General features: G+C 35.4%; 1 protein-coding gene across 1 annotated transcript; it reads left to right on the top strand.

Annotated features, from left to right (window-relative positions):
• The first annotated feature begins 13,003 nt into the window (after positions 1–13,003).
• LOC119518075 (olfactory receptor 8H1-like) lies at positions 13,004–19,670 on the top strand. Its single transcript, XM_037815152.1, has 2 exons — positions 13,004–13,018; positions 18,702–19,670. Exon 2 carries the CDS (start codon positions 18,702–18,704, stop codon positions 19,668–19,670), a length of 969 nt encoding a protein of 322 aa, XP_037671080.1. The 5' UTR covers positions 13,004–13,018.
• The last annotated feature ends 310 nt before the right edge of the window (positions 19,671–19,980 follow it).

The raw sequence follows: 19,980 nt of genomic DNA, 5'->3' as shown, positions 1-19,980 counted from the left end.
TTGGAATGTAGAATGGTACAACCATTCTGGATGGCCATTTTGTGGTTCCTCAGGAAGCTAAGAATAGAATTGCCATATGATACAGCAATTCCATTACTAGGTATATACTTGGAGGAACTGAATGTATATTTGCATACTTATATTTAAAGTGACATATATATTTAAAGTGACATATATTTAAAGTGACATTATTCACAATTGTCAAGGGAATGGAAACAGCCCAAATGACCATCAATGGATGAGTGGAGAAACAAACTGTGGTACATACATACAAAGGATTATTATGCAACTGTCAGATGGAATAAAATCATTATATATGCAACAATGTGGATGAACCTTGAGAATATAATATTCAATGAAATTATTCAGAAACAAAAGGACAAATAATGTATGACATCAGTAATATGAACTAACTATAATGAGCAAACAATGGGAGTTAAGGATGAGAACACAGGTTATTAGGAGATAGAAAGAGGGTAGAGGTTAGGTATTTGATACTGAAGAGATACAGAATGATCAACAGGATTGATTGTAAGGGTCCAAAAAATAAATGCAAAATGCTGGGTGATGGTAACACAAAATTTTAAGTATAATGAACTAAGCTAAGTGTGAGTATGCTTGAAAAAGGAAGGCTAGGGGCATGTATGACATCAGAAGGAAAGATAGAAGATACAAACTGGGACTGTATAACTGAAAAACCTAGACTGGACAATGACAGTGATTAAAGGTACAACTATAAGAAAGTTTTTACATGAGGGAGAACAAATGGATGTCACTATTGCAGGATGTTACAAATGGGATGGTATATGGAAAAATATGATCAATGCAAACTAGGGTCTATAGTTAAAAGTAACATTGTAATATTCTTCCATTATTTGTAACAAAGACCATATATCAAAGCTAAATGTCAATAAGGGGGGATTTAAGGTATGGGTATGGGATTCTTGTCTTTCTTTCTCCTTTTTATTAGCTTTTATTCTTTATTTTTTCTTACTTTTTTTCCTCTTCTTTCTTTGTGGAAGAAATGGAAATGTTCTCATGTAGATTGTGGTGGTGAATGCATAATATGTAATTCTACTGTGAGCCATTGACTGTTGACATATGATCCTGCAATAATTATTAAATATATGCTTGAAATAATTTGAAATCACATTAATAGACATTTGCACACTGGTGTTTATGGTGGCATCATTCACAATTTGCAGCGGATAGAGGTGACCTAAGGGTACATTAACTTATGAAGGGAAGTGGGAACTGTAGTGAATATTAAGTGGATGACAAAAGGAGTAAAGCTGGGATGCATGCAACTAGGTGAATGAACATTGAGAACATTAAGTTGAATGAAATAAACCAGAAATGAAAGGACAAATATTTTATGGTTTCACTAATATAAAATAACTGTAATGAGCAAACACTGAGAATTTAATTCAAGAGCATAGGTTCTTAGTGAATAGAATGTGTTTAGAGATTGGCCAATCCATGATTTAGGAGTACAGAATGTTCAATAAGTATGGGTATAGGATTGTAAAAGTTCCTAGATTGTTAGTTCTTACAGCAGTCACATTTATTCCTGAGTTTTAACTGTCATTTCTAAATTCTGTGATGCTGAGTACTTTGTGTTTAATCTGGAAGTTCCCTGGAACTTTGGGTGTCTGTGTGACAACTGAGACTCAGAACTGAAGTTCTGCAGCTCTGAAAGTCAGCATTGCTCCATACAGCAACTGCTAAAGAAGCTGAAAAAGAGATTAAACTTCAAATAGAGATATGAATGAAACATGTTTTGTTACAACTAAGGTAAATCTGAATACAGAATAAAGGATGATATTAACTGTATTTTAAGACTTCAACTTCTGTGTGAGACCAAAGGAAGAGATGTTTATTTGGTATAAAATTTAAATTTTCTGTATCACAATATTTTAACATGTATGGTCAGTTTATTTAAACATCATAATTATATGGAGCCTATAATAGGGAATGACATCCTGTTATTCAGAATGGTTTAATGTAATATCACAATAAATCCCAGAGTATTTTGGGCAGAAAATAAAAAAGCATTTGCAAAGTGCCCTTGAGGGACTGGGGGAAAATGTGACAATAATGAGCTTCCCCACCTGGAGAATTCTCACAAGCATTTATGAATCACAATTTAATAATTCAGTCCCTTGGTCTGAGGCTTGCCCTTAAGAAACTTATTGCTGCAAAGGAGTAGCTAACCTACTTATTATTCTGCCTGAGTCACCCCAAAAGAACCTCTTTTGTTGCACAGATGTGGCCTCTCTCTCCCATTCAACTCTGCAAATAAAATCACTACCCTTTCCTCTTTGTGGGACATGATTCCCAGGAGTGTGTCTCACTCAGAATGTGGGACGTGTCGCCCAGGGATGAGACTGGCCCTGACATCATATGATTGAGAATGCCTTCTTCATCAAAGGGGGGAAAAGAAATGAAACAAAGTAAAGTTTCAGTGTTTAAGAGATTTCACATAGAGTTATTGTGATTTTTTGTTATGTATTATATAGATACATATATGTTTTGTTATATACTATATATATAATTTTTCTATCAACCTTGAAAAGGGCAATTTTCTTAACTAGCTTTATTTCAAAAGATGTATAAGGGATTCCTCCAAAAGAAAATATTTAATGAAAATAAAACAAGTGGAATGGTTTTTATGTATATCCAGACTCATTGTTATATCCATACACAAAAATTAGAGGTCATTTAAAAATGAAATCATGTGTATTAGCTAATAATTAAACAAAATATTATGGAATAAGTTAGGATTCTGCATAGTGTATTTGAATTTTAAATGAAGGAAGGGATGGCATGTGGATAGAGCAGAAATTTAAAAATACCTAAAGACAGCAAGTAAGAGAGGGTTATGAGAAAGAAAAAAATATATTTTAATGAATATAGTAGACACATTGATGCAATAAAATATAGCTATATTGGGAATGTCTAAGTTTACATTTTTTATACCTATTAAGTGGAAAACTTTTCTCTAAAATGACAAGCAATATGAGAGTGAATTGAAATACTAAATCCAATATAAGGTTTTTCTTATGCAGTTTTTACAAAGATACAGTGATGCAAATCATTAGGATAAAAAAGCACAAAGTAACTAATTTTATAGAACACCGTTTTTACTATTCCATTTACCTCAGCCTCACTACCTCCAGGTATCTTTATGGAGCTCTACTTAACTTTTTTCAGGTTTCAAAATGTGACTTTATCACTGAAGATTATCTAAAAGTTACTTTTTAAGACAGCAAGCCCAACTGCATCCATGCACACCTGCCACTTAGTTTTACTCCATAGCACTTATCGCTATCAACATACATACACTTCATCTTTTATCCTCTCCACCTATCCAATGAAATATCCCCCTATGTCACTCATGTTAAACCTCCTTGGTGTTCCTCACCTGCACAGCCCAGCTCCTGCCCAGGGCCTTTGCACTGGTGTCCTCCATCCCTGGCTGGAACAATTTCTTCTCATGTACCTGTATGATTAACTCTTCCCTCCTTCAAGTCTTTGATAAAATGCCAAATTTTTTTTATTGAGGTCTGCCCATCACACTTTTCCACTGGCTTCCTCATGGCCTTGTGCCAGAATTTCTTATCCATTATCCTGTCTTCAAATTTATCAATTTTTGAATAGTACTTTTCACATTCTAACATGACATAAGACTTATTTCTGTATATATATATTTTTTCTGTTTCTTCAAGATAGAACCAAGAAAACAAAGACCTTTTATTCTTTTGCTATGATGTGTAGACAGTGCCTGGTACATTTCATGTTTTAAATAGAATGTTTACTGAATAAATGAATAAAATGCAGTGGCTTGTTTGAATATGACTCATTCAGTGTATAATTAATCCAACAAGTAAGACAGACTTCAGAATTTTTATATCTTAATAAGATAATTGAGAAGGTTAAAATGCATGTCAACATACAAACCTTAATTTCTTGGCATCTATGAATCATTTATAAAAATTGATTACAGCTAATCAATGTATTTCAATAAATTTTCCATGAATATGGAGTCAAATTTTCTGACAATATGTATTTTAATTTAAAAATAATGTTAAAAATATAGACCCTAAAAGACTGTTCAATGTGAAAATAAGAAATAAATAAATCTAAACACAGTCTTATCCTTGGTCAAATGGGAAATGACAATTTGATTCTAGACTCTTTATATAATGGATAACAATATAAATCATGCATATCACTGAGCATAAGATAAAAATAAAGTGGTGCTTGGGTAAATAATAGAATCATTAAATTCCCATACAATGGTACCTTGGTGCTTGAGTGCTATGAAACTCATCAAATTTGGTACTCAACAAATTTTGATGTGAAAATTTTGTCCCTGTACTCATCATTTGTTTTGTACTCAATGCACAGGCTTTGGTTGCCTCATGACTGACTACACTGTCTAGCCAAAACAAAGGGTCACTCATTAGTCATGCAGTAGCTCTCACTCTGGGCACATCCCCTTGCATTCATATTAGTTTTTGTGGTCATTTTCAGTATGTTTTCACTTTATTCTCATCATAAGCCCTAAAAAATGAGTAATGAGAGTGCTAAGCAGAAAAGAAAATTATCTCACACCGCCAATGAGCAAAAAACAAACAAACAAACAAACAAAAAACAAATAATAGGCAAATGTGAGAGCAGTATTCTCATTACTGAACTTGCAGGGGAATATGGTATGGTATACCTAGAACAATGATCTCCACCATCATTAAGAATAAAGAAGTGATAGGAGGCGGGGCAAGATGGCAGACTGGTGAGCTGTATGTTTTAGTTACTCCTCCAGGAAAGTAGGTAAAAAGCCAGGAACTGCGTGGACTGGACACCACAGAGCAATCTGTCTTTGGGCATACTTCATACAACACTCATGAAAACGTGGAACTGCTGAGATCACCGAAATCTATAGACTGAGGCCAGACACCAGAGACTCTGAGAGCAGCCAGCCCAGCAGAGAGGAGACGGGCATAGAAGGAAAGCAACACGAGAAGCTCCAAAGTAAAAGCAGAGGATTTTTGGAGTTCTGGTGAACACAGAAAGGGGAAGGGCGGAGATCAGGCCTTGAGGCGCATATGCAAATCCCGAAGCAAGGCTGATCTCTCTGCCCAGGGCACCTTTCCTTAATGGCCCTGGTTGCTTTGTCTATTAGCATTTCAATAACCCATTAGATCTCTGAGGAGGGCCGTTTTTTTTTTGTTTTTGTTTTTTTTTTTTTTTAAATCCTTTTTGCTTTTTCTAAAACAATTACTCTAAGAAGCTCAATACAGAAAGCTTCAAAGAATTGAAATTTGGGCACGTCAAGTCAAGAGGAGAAATAAGAGAGCTCTGAGACAAAAGGCAATAATCCAGTGGCTGAGAAAATTCACTAAACAACACAACTTCCCAAGAACAGGGGGGTGTCCGCTCACAGCCACCATCCTGGTGGACAGGAAACACTCCTGCCCATCGCCAGCCCCATAGCCCAGAGCTGCCCCAGACAACCCAGTGTGACGGAAGTGCTTCAAATAACAGGCACACACCACAAAACTGGGCGTGGACATTAGCCTTCCCTGCAACCTCAGCTGAATGTCCCAGAGCTGGGAAGGGGGAGCAGTGTGAATTAACAGAGCCCCATTCAGCCATCATTTGAGCAGACTGGGAGCCTCCCAACACAGCCCAGCAGCCCAGAACTGCCCTGGGGGGACGGCACTCACCTGTGACATAGCACAGTCATCCCTCAACAGAGGACCCGGGGTGCACAGCCTGGAAGAGGGGCCCACTTGCAAGTCTCAGGAGCCATACGCCAATACCAAAGACTTGTGGGTCAGTGGCAGAGACAAACTGTGGCAGGACTGAACTGAAGGATTAGACTATTGCAGTAGCTTTAAAACTCTAGGATCATCAGGGAGATTTGATTGTTAGGGCCACCCCCCCTCCCCGACTGCCCAGAAACACGCCCCACATACAGGGCAGGCAACACCAACTACACACGCAAGCTTGGGACACCAATTGGGCCCCACAAGACTCACTCCCCCACTCACCAAAAAGGCTAAGCAGGGGAGATCTGGCTTGTGGAGAACAGGTGGCTCGTGGACGCCACCTGCTGGTTAGTTAGAGAAAGTGTACTCCACGAAGCTGTAGATCTGATAAATTAGAGATAAGGACTTCAACTGGTCTACAAACCCTAAAAGAACCCTATCAAGGACAGCAAATGCCACGAGGCCAAAAACAACAGAAAATTATAAAGCATATGAAAAAACCAGACGATATGGATAACCCAAGCCCAAGCACCCAAATCAAAAGACCAGAAGAGACACACCTAGAGCAGCTACTCAAAGAACTAAAGATGAACAATGAGACCCTAGTACGGGATATGAAGGAAATCAAGAAGACCCTAGAAGAGCATAAAGAAGACATTGCAAGACTAAATAAAAAAATGGATGATCTTATGGAAATTAAAGAAACTGTTGACCAAATTAAAAAGATTCTGGACACTCATAGTACAAGACTAGAGGAAGTTGAACAACGAATCAGTGACCTGGAAGATGACAGAATGGAAAATGAAAGCATAAAAGAAAGAATGGGGAAAAAAATTGAAAAACTCGAAATGGACCTCAGGGATATGATAGATAATATGAAGCGTCCGAATATAAGACTCATTGGTGTCCCAGAAGGGGAAGAAAAGGGTAAAGGTCTAGGAAGAGTATTCAAAGAAATTGTTGGGGAAAACTTCCCAAATCTTCTAAACAACATAAATACACAAATCATAAATGCTCAGCGAACTCCAAATAGAATAAATCCAAAAAAACCCACTCCGAGACATATACTGATCACACTGTCAAACATAGAAGAGAAGGAGCAAGTTCTGAAAGCAGCAAGAGAAAAGCAATTCACCACATACAAAGGAAACAGCATAAGACTAAGTAGTGACTACTCAGCAGCCACCATGGAGGTGAGAAGGCAATGGCACGATATATTTAAAATTCTGAGAGAGAGGAATTTCCAGCCAAGAATACTTTATCCAGCAAAGCTCTCCTTCAAATTTGAGGGAGAGCTTAAATTTTTCACAGACAAAGAAATGCTGAGAGAATTTGCTAACAAGAGACCTGCCCTACTGGAGATACTAAAGGGAGCCCTACAGACAGAGAAACAAAGACAGGACAGAGAGACTTGGAGAAAGGTTCAGTACTAAAGAGATTCGGTATGGGTACAATAAAGGATATTAATAGAGAGAGGGAAAAATATGGCAAACATAATCCAAAGGATAAGATGGCCGATTCAAGAAATGCCTTCACGGTTTTAACGTTGAATGTAAATGGATTAAACTCCCCAATTAAAAGATATAGATTCGCAGAATGGATCAAAAAAAATGAACCATCAATATGTTGCATACAAGAGACTCATCTTAGACACAGGGACACAAAGAAATTGAAAGTGAAAGGATGGAAAAAAATATTTCATGCAAGCTACAGCCAAAAGAAAGCAGGTGTAGCAATATTAATCTCAGATAAAATAGACTTCAAATGCAGGGATGTTTTGAGAGACAAAGAAGGCCACTACATACTAATAAAAGGGGCAATTCAGCAAGAAGAAATAACAATCGTAAATGTCTATGCACCCAATCAAGGTGCCACAAAATACATGAGAGAAACATTGGCAAAACTAAAGGAAGCAATTGATGTTTCCACAATAATTGTGGGAGACTTCAACACATCACTCTCTCCTATAGATAGATCAACCAGACAGAAGACCAATAAGGAAATTGAAAACCTAAACAATCTGATAAATGAATTAGATTTAACAGACATCTACAGGACATTACATCCCAAATCACCAGGATACACATACTTTTCTAGTGCTCACGGAACTTTCTCCAGAATAGATCATATGCTGGGACATAAAACAAGCCTCAATAAATTTAAAAAGATTGAAATCATTCAAAGCACATTCTCTGACCACAATGGAATACAATTAGAAGTCAATAACCATCAGAGACTTAGAAAATTCACAAATACCTGGAGGTTAAACAACACACTCCTAAACAATCAGTGGGTTAAAGAAGAAATAGCAAGAGAAATTGCTAAATATATAGAGACGAATGAAAATGAGAACACAACATACCAAAACCTATGGGATGCAGCAAAAGCAGTGCTAAGGGGGAAATTTATAGCACTAAACGCATATATTAAAAAGGAAGAAAGAGCCAAAATCAAAGAACTAATGGATCAACTGAAGAAGCTAGAAAATGAACAGCAAACCAATCCTAAACCAAGTAGAAGAAAAGAAATAACAAGGATTAAAGCAGAAATAAATGACATAGAGAACAAAAAAACAATAGAAAGGATAAATATCACCAAAAGTTGGTTCTTTGAGAAGATCAACAAGATTGACAAGCCCCTAGCTAGACTGACAAAATCAAAAAGAGAGAAGACCCATATAAACAAAATAATGAATGAAAAAGGTGACATAACTGCAGATCCTGAAGAAATTAAAAAAATTATAAGAGGATATTATGAACAACTGTATGGCAACAAACTGGATAATGTAGAAGAAATGGACAATTTCCTGGAAACATATGAACAACCTAGACTGACCAGAGAAGAAATAGAAGACCTCAACCAACCCATCACAAGCAAAGAGATCCAATCAGTCATCAAAAATCTTCCCACAAATAAATGCCCAGGGCCAGATGGCTTCACAGGGGAATTCTACCAAACTTTCCAGAAAGAACTGACACCAATCTTACTCAAACTCTTTCAAAACATTGAAAAAAATGGAACACTACCTAACTCATTTTATGAAGCTAACATCAATCTAATACCAAAACCAGGCAAAGATGCTACAAAAAAGGAAAACTACCGGCCAATCTCCCTAATGAATATAGATGCAAAAATCCTCAACAAAATACTTGCAAATCGAATCCAAAGACACATTAAAAAAATCATACACCATGACCAAGTGGGGTTCATTCCAGGCATGCAAGGATGGTTCAACATCAGAAAAACAATCAATGTATTACAACACATTAAAAACTCAAAAGGGAAAAATCAATTGATCATCTCAATAGATGCTGAAAAAGCATTTGACAAAATCCAACATCCCTTTTTGATAAAAACACTTCAAAAGGTAGGAATTGAAGGAAACTTCCTCAACATGATAAAGAGCATATATGAAAAACCCACAGCCAGCATAGTACTCAATGGTGAGAGACTGAAAGCCTTCCCTCTAAGATCAGGAACAAGACAAGGATGCCCGCTGTCACCACTGTTATTCAACATTGTGCTGGAAGTGCTAGCCAGGGCAATCCGGCAAGACAAAGAAATAAAAGGCATCCAAATTGGAAAAGAAGAAGTAAAACTGTCATTGTTTGCAGATGATATGATCTTATATCTAGAAAACCCTGAGAAATCAACGATACACCTACTAGAGCTAATAAACAAATTTAGCAAAGTAGCGGGATACAAGATTAATGCACATAAGTCAGTAATGTTTCTATATGCTAGAAATGAACAAACTGAAGAGACACTCAAGAAAAAGATACCATTTTCAATAGCAACTAAAAAAATCAAGTACCTAGGAATAAACTTAACCAAAGACGTAAAAGACCTATACAAAGAAAACTACATAACTCTACTAAAAGAAATAGAAGGGGACCTTAAAAGATGGAAAAATATTCCATGTTCATGGATAGGAAGGCTAAATGTCATTAAGATGTCAATTCTACCCAAACTCATCTACAGATTCAATGCAATCCCAATCAAAATTCCAACAACCTACTTTGCAGACTTGGAAAAGCTAGTTATCAAATTTATTTGGAAAGGGAAGATGCCTCGAATTGCTAAAGACACTCTAAAAAAGAAAAACGAAGTGGGAGGACTTACACTCCCTGACTTTGAAGCTTATTATAAAGCCACAGTTGCCAAGACAGCATGGTACTGGCACAAAGATAGACATATAGATCAATGGAATCGAATTGAGAATTCAGAGATAGACCCTCAGATCTATGGCTGACTGATCTTTGATAAGGCCCCCCAAAGTCACCGAACTGAGCCATAATGGTCTTTTCAACAAATGGAGCTGGGAGAGTTGGATATCCATATCCAAAAGAATGAAAGAGGACCCCTACCTCACCCCCTACACAAAAATTAACTCAAAATGGACCAAAGATCTCAATATAAAAGAAAGTACCATAAAACTCCTAGAAGATAATGTAGGAAAACATCTTCAAGACCTTGTATTAGGAGGCCACTTCCTAGACTTTACACCCAAAGCACAAGCAACAAAAGAGAAAATAGATAAATGGGAACTCCTCAAGCTTAGAAGTTTCTGCACCTCAAAGGAATTTCTCAAAAAGGTAAAGAGGCAGCCAACTCAATGGGAAAAAATTTTTGGAAACCATGTATCTGACAAAAGACTGATATCTTGCATATACAAAGAAATCCTACAACTCAATGACAATAGTACAGACAGCCCAATTATAAAATGGGCAAAAGATATGAAAAGACAGTTCTCTGAAGAGGAAATACAAATGACCAAGAAACACATGAAAAAATGTTCAGCTTCACTAGCTATTAGAGAGATGCAAATTAAGACCACAATGAGATACCATCTAACACCGGTTAGAATGGCTGCCATTAAACAAACAGGAAACTACAAATGCTGGAGGGGATGTGGAGAAATTGGAACTCTTATTCATTGTTGGTGGGACTGTATAATGGTTCAGCCACTCTGGAAGTCAGTCTGGCAGTTCCTTAGAAAACTAGATATAGAGCTACCATTCGATCCAGCGATTGCACTCCTCGGTATATACCCGGAAGATCGGAAAGCAGTGACACGAACAGATATCTGCACGCCAATGTTCATAGCAGCATTATTCACAATTGCCAAGAGATGGAAACAACCCAAATGTCCTTCAACAGATGAGTGGATAAATAAAATGTGGTATATACACACGATGGAATACTACGCGGCAGTAAGAAGGAACGATCTGGTGAAACATATGACAACATGGATGAACCTTGAAGACATAATGCTGAGCGAAATAAGCCAGGCACAAAAAGAGAAATATTATATGCTACCACTAATGTGAACTTTGAAAAATGTAAAACAAATGGTTTATAATGTAGAATGTAGGGGAACTAGCAGTAGAGAGCAATTAAGGAAGGGGGAACAATAATCCAGGAAGAACAGATAAGCTATTTAACGTTCTGGGGATGCCCAGAAATGACTATGGTCTGTTAATTTCTGATGGTTGTAGTAGGAACAAGTTCACTGAAATGTTGCTATATTATGTAACTTTCTTGGGGTAAAGTAGGAACATGTTGGAAGTTAAGCAGTTATCTTAGGTTAGTTGTCTTTTTCTTACTCCCTTGCTATGGTCTCTTTGAAATGCTCTTTTATTGTATGTTTGTTTTCTTTTTAACTTTTTTTTTCATACAGGTGATTTGAAAAAAGAAGGGAAAGTTAAAAAAAAAAAAAAAAAAAAAAGAAAAAAGAAAAAAGACAAACAAGGGGAAAAAAAAAAAAAAAAAAGATGTAGTGCCCCCTCGAGGAGCCTGTGGAGAATGCAGGGGTATTCGCCTACCCCACCTCCATGGTTGCTAACATGACCACAGACATAGGGGACTGGTGGTTTGATGAGTTGAGCCCTCTACCATAAGTTTTACCCTTGGGAAGACGGTTGCTGCAAAGGAGAGGCTAGGCCTCCCTGTATTTGTGCCTAAGAGTCTCCTCCTGAATGCCTCTTTGTTGCTCAGATGTGGCCCTCTCTCTCTGGCTAAGCCAACTTGAAAGGTGAAATCACTGCCCTCCCCCCTACGTGGGATCAGACACCCAGGGAAGTGAATCTCCCTGGCAACGTGGAATATGACTCCCAGGGAGGAATGTAGACCTGGCACCGTGGGACGGAGAACATCTTCTTGACCAAAAGGGGGATGTGAAAGGAAATGAAATAAGCTTCAGTGGCAGAGAGATTCCAAAAGGAGCCGAGAGGTCACTCTGGTGGGCACTCTTATGCACACTTTAGACAACCCTTTTTAGGTTCTAAAGAATTGGGGTAGCTGGTGGTGGATACCTGAAACTATCAAACTACAACCCAGAACCCATGAATCTCGAAGACAGTTGTATAAAAATGTAGCTTATGAGGGGTGACAATGGGATTGGGAAAGCCATAAGGACCAAACACCACTTTGTCTAGTTTATGGATGGATGTGTAGAAAAGTAGGGGAGGGAAACAGACAGACAAAGGTACCCAGTGTTCTTTTTTACTTCAATTGCTCTTTTTCACTCTAATTATTATTCTTGTTATTTTTGTGTGTGTGCTAATGAAGGTGTCAGGGATTGATTTAGGTGATGAATGTACAACTATGTAATGGTACTGTAAACAATCGAAAGTACAATTTGTTTTGTATGACTGCGTGGTATGTGAATATATCTCAATAAAATGATGATTTAAAAAAAAAAAAAAAAAAAAAAAAAAAGAAGTGATAAAAAGCTGGTGTTGAGAAATTAGTGGAGGAAGATCATGAAGAGCTCAGCAATGAGGGGCTGCAGGAGCTACAGCAGGAACAGCAATAAGAGGTGGTTGAAGAGATTTCTTCAGGTGAGGAAGAGATAAAGGAGATGTCCCCAGTTCCTTGATGAAAGAAATATGTGCAAAATGTGCAGAAGTTCAAAACTTTGTTGAGAAGTGCCATCTGGGCAAAGCTCTGACAAACAGAAATGTGAATTTATTGAGTGACCGAAGAATTTCACATTTTCAAGGAATTCTGAAAAGACAGAAGCCATCCTCATTGGATACATTTTTAGTGAAAGTGACAAAGAGTGTGTCAGAGCCTATGGTGCAAGTTGAATAAAAGCAGAAAAGAGAAAGAACACATTAATTGCAGGTGCCTCATGTTCTATTGGAAGGGGACTCTCTTTTGAAGCAACATGCCATACCAACTCTCCTTCCCACCAGTCACCTCCCACAACCCCATCAGGCCATGGACTCTTCTCAGTACAGGTAAAGTGAAGTTTTGATTTTATTTAATCTAAGTATTTAATAATTTTAGGTGTATTTCTCATGAAAAGTAATGATGTACAACCATATCATTTACATTTTGCCTTAAAAAATGTGCACTGTCTTTGGTTTGGGAACACATTAAATTTATTTACATTATTCCTTATGGGAAACATTTGTTTGGTACTTCTCATTTTTGGTACTCATTGCACCTCCTGAAACCAATTAATGAGGAGTACCAAGTTACCACTGTATTCTTAATCAGGCAACAAAAATTGAAAACATAATTAGCTATATGAAATTGTGAGAAAAATAGCAGCAAGTTCATTCTAAAAAAGTAGAGGAAATAAAAATGATGAAACTAAAATAGACTTAATAAACTAGAGAGCCAAAAATTGAATTAAATTTATCAAAAAGAAAGAAATAGAATAAAAGAACCATTCTTTATTAACTGCCCCCCCCCAAAAAAAACAGGAAGAATATGAGAACAGAGAGAATAAAAGAGGCAGACAAAAACATTAGAAAAGATGTAGTGATTTAGGGGATGAAACTGCATCATTTAAATCAGAAGAGATTAATATCTCTAGTCAGAGTTTGGCTTCTCCTATGACAGAGTAAGTGGCACAAGAATTTCCAAGACGTGACAAATAATCTTCCTTATCAAAGAATGAAATCAGTCTGATAGGTTTCAAAGGTACTGTCAGTAATTAACCTACCAGAACAAAACTGAATAACCTTTAAAGGAAGGCAACATAATCCAAACCCTCTATAATATAGCATTCACAAAATACAGTATATAAAAGTCTAAATGCATGACAAAGCAAGAAATTGTGAACCATATTAGTATATAAAGAATTTAATAGAATCATTTTTCATGATGACCTAGAATGGAAAGGTAGAATACCTAAGATGAAAAATTATCTGGAAGGACTAAACTGAAGATTGAAAGCACACAGGAGTATATCAGTAAACTGAAAGCCTGACCAGTAAAATGTTTTCAAACTGAGAAACTAAGAAAACAAGAACTTAGGCTAACTGAATCAGTAAAAATTGAAGAAAAAGTGGATGAAATTTTATTAAAAATTGGAAACTTCAATTTACAAATTCAAGAAGTTCTGAACAACCAAAGCAGGTTAAATCCAATGGCAACACACACACACACACACACACACACACACACACACACACACACACACACAAACTGGCATGCATCAAGGCACATAATACTCAAGCTACAAAATATGAAAGTTACAAAGAAATATTTAAAAGCTGCCAAGTGGGGCAGGGAGAACACAATACTTGCAGGAGAAAAAGATAATAAATTACGGCTTGTTTCTTATCAGAAACCACATGGCTAGAAGACAAAAAAATATCTGAAATGTGTTAAAGGCAAAAAGAAAAAAAATAATTCCATAGGAAAATTTTCTTAAAAAGCCAGGGTGAAAAAAAAGCAAGGGAGACTAGAGACTTTTAAGATAAATGAAAGTTCAGAAAATTAACTGCCAAAATTCTTCAGTACAAGAAAAGTCAGCAGAAGTTCTTCAGGATGAAAGAAAAATGATATAGGAAGAAAAAAATGATATATAAATAGAAATGATATTCAGAAGAAAAATTTATGAAAATCATCAGAAAAAAAATTGTCAAAAGAAATGAGGAGCACCAAGCATGAGAAATATTTTCCAATTCTGCAAAAGATGACTAAAATACAACTAAAAGACAACATTCTTTATGACAAAAAAATAATATTGTATTTTCAGGTTTGTAATTTATATGAGAGAAAAATAAATGGCACATTGTCCAAACTGACAAGGACTAAATGAAGTTAGAATGTTTTAGAGTCTTTGTACTTTATGAAAATGGCTGCAATTACTTAAATACCCTGAAATAATTTAATAATGTGAATTTCAAACCTTAGAGTAATCATTAGCAATATAGTAAAAGGGGCAATGTAATTAAAAATCCAATAGGGAAAATTGCATATTATATTTTTTGTTAACCCAAAAGGAAGCTAACAGAGAACGATCAAAGGTCTAAAAATGGATGACATAAATAGAAATTAATGTGTCAATAATTATTTTAAATGTAAATAGACTCAACACTCCAATAGAAGAGAGACTTATTGAGAACTAAAATGTAAGAATGAATTATGTAACATTTATGAGAAATGAAAAGTAGGACTAATAAATATATATTTTGTGAATATACATATATAAAAACTACTGTATATATTATTTGTCAAAGAAGACCTCTATATTCCAGAGATATTACTGATAGTATAAAATAACAATTGAGCCAATTATCAGAAAAAAAATAAAAACTTTTATAGAGCTTTAAAACACATTTTTCTGGTTTGCTAATGCTGCCATTAAGCAAAATACTGGAAATGGATTGACTTTTATAAAGGGATTTTATTTGGTTACATAAAATGTCCAAGGTAAGGAATCAATAATAGGATACTTTCACCAAAGGATGGCCAATGGCATTAAAAACCTCTGTTATCTGGGAAGGCACATGGCTTTCATCTGCTCCCAGGTTGCATTTCAAAATGGCATTCTCCAAAATGTTAGTCAGTGTAAGCTTCCAACATCCATCTTCAAAATGTGTCTCTCAGCTGCAGCAAATGTCTGGGCCTGCATGGCTCTTTTTAAAATATACCAGTGATTTAATTAAGACCTGTGCTGAATGAGTGGGGCCACACCTCCATGGAAACATTCAGTCAGAGGTCACATCCTAACCAAAGGTGTCATTCACAGTTGGGTGGGTCACATCTCCATGGAAACAACCTAATCCCAATGTTCCAAGCTAATCAACACTAATACGTCTATCCAGACAGATTGCATCTGCCCCCCCCAAGATTGCATGAAAAAACATGGCATTTGGGGGGACATCCAAACAAGCACACAAATGAATTAAAAAATTGACAAAAATAAATGGAGAAATAGAAATTTTAAAAAATATTAATCAAACTGAATAATTATCAGGGATAAAATGCTAACTTTTTGTTGTCATCTGGGACAAGTAAGTTAAGTCCCCCTACTGTTTCTCACTCCTGATCTTCCACCAAAATTATTTTACTATTAGAAGTGTTTCTTTTGGAATTCAGACAATAAAGATTAAGTAATAAAACTTAAAAAGTCATAAAATTAGTTTTGTAAATTATACTTCTCCAACAATTACATTTTTAAGATTATGATTAATGGCTACAAAAATTGATTTCAGCATTGGGAAGAAAAACTTACTCATGGTGATTTTGCAAGAAGTAAGCAGTGCCTTTTAAGGTGGCATGAACTTCAAAAATCACCTTTGACTCTCATTTTTCTTAAACCAAGGTTATCTCTCTCAAATAAATTGATGCTGTTATTTTAGTTTCCAAAGAAACCTGTCTCAGCATCACTAAATTTTGATGAAAAGAAAAACTGCATTTCCAAAAGTTTATCATAGATATTTTATTTTCTAACTTCTTTAACCATACCAACATTTTTTCTCCTGAAATTCTAGAGTGTGAACAGTTTTTGCTGTAAGTTACATCTAAATCTATAAGAAAGTTGATTTCATTACTTTTAATTAATGCAAAATTCACAAGACAATATTTGCACTGGATATGTTTAGAGAAACTAAGTTTTAGCTTTTTAATAAATTAAAAATTACAAGTCTCAAATTATTATTACTTTCCCTTCTCATTTTTCTTTTAATAAAATAAAAACCAAGTACACTACAATTATTTTAAAAGTTGCAAAAATATTGTTATAGATGAATAAAAATATATGTCTGCTATGTAGATGAATTAAATGGTTCAGCCAAACCAGAATAAACAGACTGGGCCATGTTCTCCAGGTGAGGCCTCAGCACACTCCTTCTGGGGCAGGAACCCAGTGCAAAATACACAAAACCGTGGGTTTTACAAAAGGCTAATTTAACTTAGATCAAAGTGTAACATAATTATTTTAGGATAACAGAATGTTACTGAAAACACAGTATGATAAAATTATGCAAATACATAAGTAAACATTATATAAGGGTCATAAAGTAATTGGAAGAAAATATGTGTAAAGATTAACAACATTTATGAATGATTTTCATTTTCTTCTTTGGATTTTCTTTTATTAAATTTTTGTTTGAGAAATATTGTTTACTTCCATAATAGTGTCATAGTTTTGATTATAAAACAGTTCATTGTGAAAAATGTGCTGTTCTATCCCTGGTGGTTAAAGATATGAACTTTCTGCCACATCATAACTAAGTATTTCTCTAGAAATACCTTCCATGTTACACAGTCAAAAAATTAGAGCATCACAAAGACATCATGCTCAAAATAATGTGCTCTTAGGGGGAAGGAAACTCTCTGTTACACACCTAACATGGATGCATTGGTCCTTGAACTGTTATCCTGGGAATCATACCAAACAATCTTCCTTGGTAATTGGTCCCCAGGTATGACCAAATGTTTCATTATTAGCAATCTTCAATATAAAGGTGTTGTGGCATTATCAGAGTGAAAGGCAAGGGGTAATATTTTCTGCTTATATTCACAGGAGCTCCTTGGAATATTTGTGGGACATAATTTCCAGGAGACTTTCCATTTGAACAAGGCCTGAGAAAATTATTAGGTTTGATTTATTTTACCTCAGGGTACAACAAAAATGTATGAACAAAAAATTAAAACTAATGTATCTAAAAGGGAACAAATATTTCGTCTCAGTAATTTTCAGGTCCTTATTTTGTTTACATATTTTATTTATGAAAAAATATGAGGGTGACAAATTTCTAGTAGATTCTATTGGAAGAAACATTTTCACCACCTTTTGCTTATGGTAAGTATCATTATCAAAACTCAAGAGTTTTATTCAGATCAAATGAATTGGAGACATTATTAGAAGAATATGATTTACACATACATATCACATAGGCCTCACCTAAATAATTCCAGGATTTATAGGAATAGAAATATAGAATTGGTGGAATTCAAGTCCAAAATCAATGTACATATATTGGAAATATGATTTTGGAAGAAATTTGATTTTTAACGATCAATTTAGGAAAATAAATAATCTTCCAAAAATTAAAATATTTGTCATCTCTAATTTTAATGCATTCAAGTAAGATTGAAATTTATGATTAATCATTTGTGTTAAATAATGTTGGATACAAAATAAAAGAAAATAACTCCTTAAAACTGTTTTTCTATTGTTTACCATATATCTAACATTCATTTCAGTTTTTCTGAAATTAAATATACACAGGCATATAGTGCTCCTGGAATGCTCTCTAAACTCCACCTATCTTGGTAGAATTCCAGAGTCAATATTTAATAGATTTACCTCTGGAAATGTTATTTAAAATGTTTCTGCCTTTTTCTCATATAAATAGAGATAATAGTAACACATAATGTATAGTATTTTCAGGAGAGTTAAATGTGTTAATAAATTAATAAAAGTGTCAGGTTCATTCTAATTATGCAATATATGTGAACTTATATTATAACCAAATGATTATTTAAGTCCAATTTATGTTTGGCAATAATGATAAGATTTTTTTAGTCATATTTTGCAAACTATGCTTTGTATATGAATTCTGGAAGCACTAAACAAATATTTTTAAAATGCCAGATCATTCATATAAATAAAAACCTAGATTTCAAGTCATTCATGCTAAGTATCACTTTTGGTTTCCCAACATTTGAAAATAGATGAATCCTATGGGAAGTAGGAATAACACAAATGTGCCTGACTTCATCCTTATGGGATTGACAGACTCTGAAGAGATGCGGCAGGTCCTCTTTATGCTATTTCTCCTGATATACCTGATAACCATGCTGGGGAATGCAGGGATGATACTGATAATTCGCCTGGATCTCCAGCTTCACACCCCCATGTATTTATTCCTCAGTCAGCTCTCATTCATTGATCTCTGTTACTCAACGGTCATCACACCTAAAACCTTAGAGAACTTGCTGACTTCCAAGAAAATTATTTCATTCATGGCCTGCTTCACCCAGATGTCCTTTTTTATCTTCTTGGGTGCCACTGAGTGTTTCCTTCTGTCTTCAATGGCCTATGACCGCTATGTAGCTATCTGCAACCCTCTTCATTACCCAGTTGTTATGTCCACAAGACTCTGCTCTGCCCTCATCACTGGGTCCTATGTGATTGGCTGTACAGAGTCCTTGGTCAATATTCTTTACATGAGCAGTTTGCAATTCTGTAAATCCCATGTAATTCACCACTTTTACTGTGACACAACCCCAATTTTACCCCTTTCCTGCACTGACACTCATGATACTGAAATCATGATATTCATTGTGGCTGGCTCCACTTTAATTGTATCTCTTACCACAATCTGTGTGTCCTACATGTCCATTCTTTCTGCTATCTTGAAAATTAATTCTGCTTCAGGAAAGCACAAAGCCTTCTCTAACTGTGCCTCCCACCTCCTGGTAGTCACTATCTTTTATGGCACTATGATTTTTACCCATTTAAAGCCAAAGAATTCTAACTCCTTGGGAAAGGATCAAGTGGCCTCTGTGTTTTATACTATAGTGATCCCCATGCTGAATCCACTCATTTATAGTCTTAGGAACAAAGAGGTGAAAAATGCTCTCATTAGAATCATGCAGAAGAGAGAAGGCTCCAGGCATTTGAAAAGACAGCAACACTGAACATCCAGGCACATTTTTTTTTGTTATTTTTTTTTTGTATTTTTGGGAAATTACTTGGATTCTCTCTAAAATACATGGATCATTGTTTTGTTTGTATTTCTGTTGAGCCATTCTTTATTTGGCCAAACATGATCTTGCATATGTCCAGGAATATGGTTTTAGAAATCCATTTTGAAAACTGGAAACATGTTATCTAAATATATGTTTTTAAAGTTGAACTTTGTGCAAAATAACAAAATGTAATGTATTTCAAATTATAGAAAATAAATCTCCATGCATGTTCCAATTTGAAAGAATTTTATTACGGAAA

Source organism: Choloepus didactylus, chromosome 21 (genome assembly GCF_015220235.1).
Source record: "Choloepus didactylus isolate mChoDid1 chromosome 21, mChoDid1.pri, whole genome shotgun sequence".
Classification (NCBI taxonomy): domain Eukaryota; kingdom Metazoa; phylum Chordata; class Mammalia; order Pilosa; family Megalonychidae; genus Choloepus; species Choloepus didactylus.
This window is presented reverse-complemented; position numbering and strand designations above follow the sequence as displayed.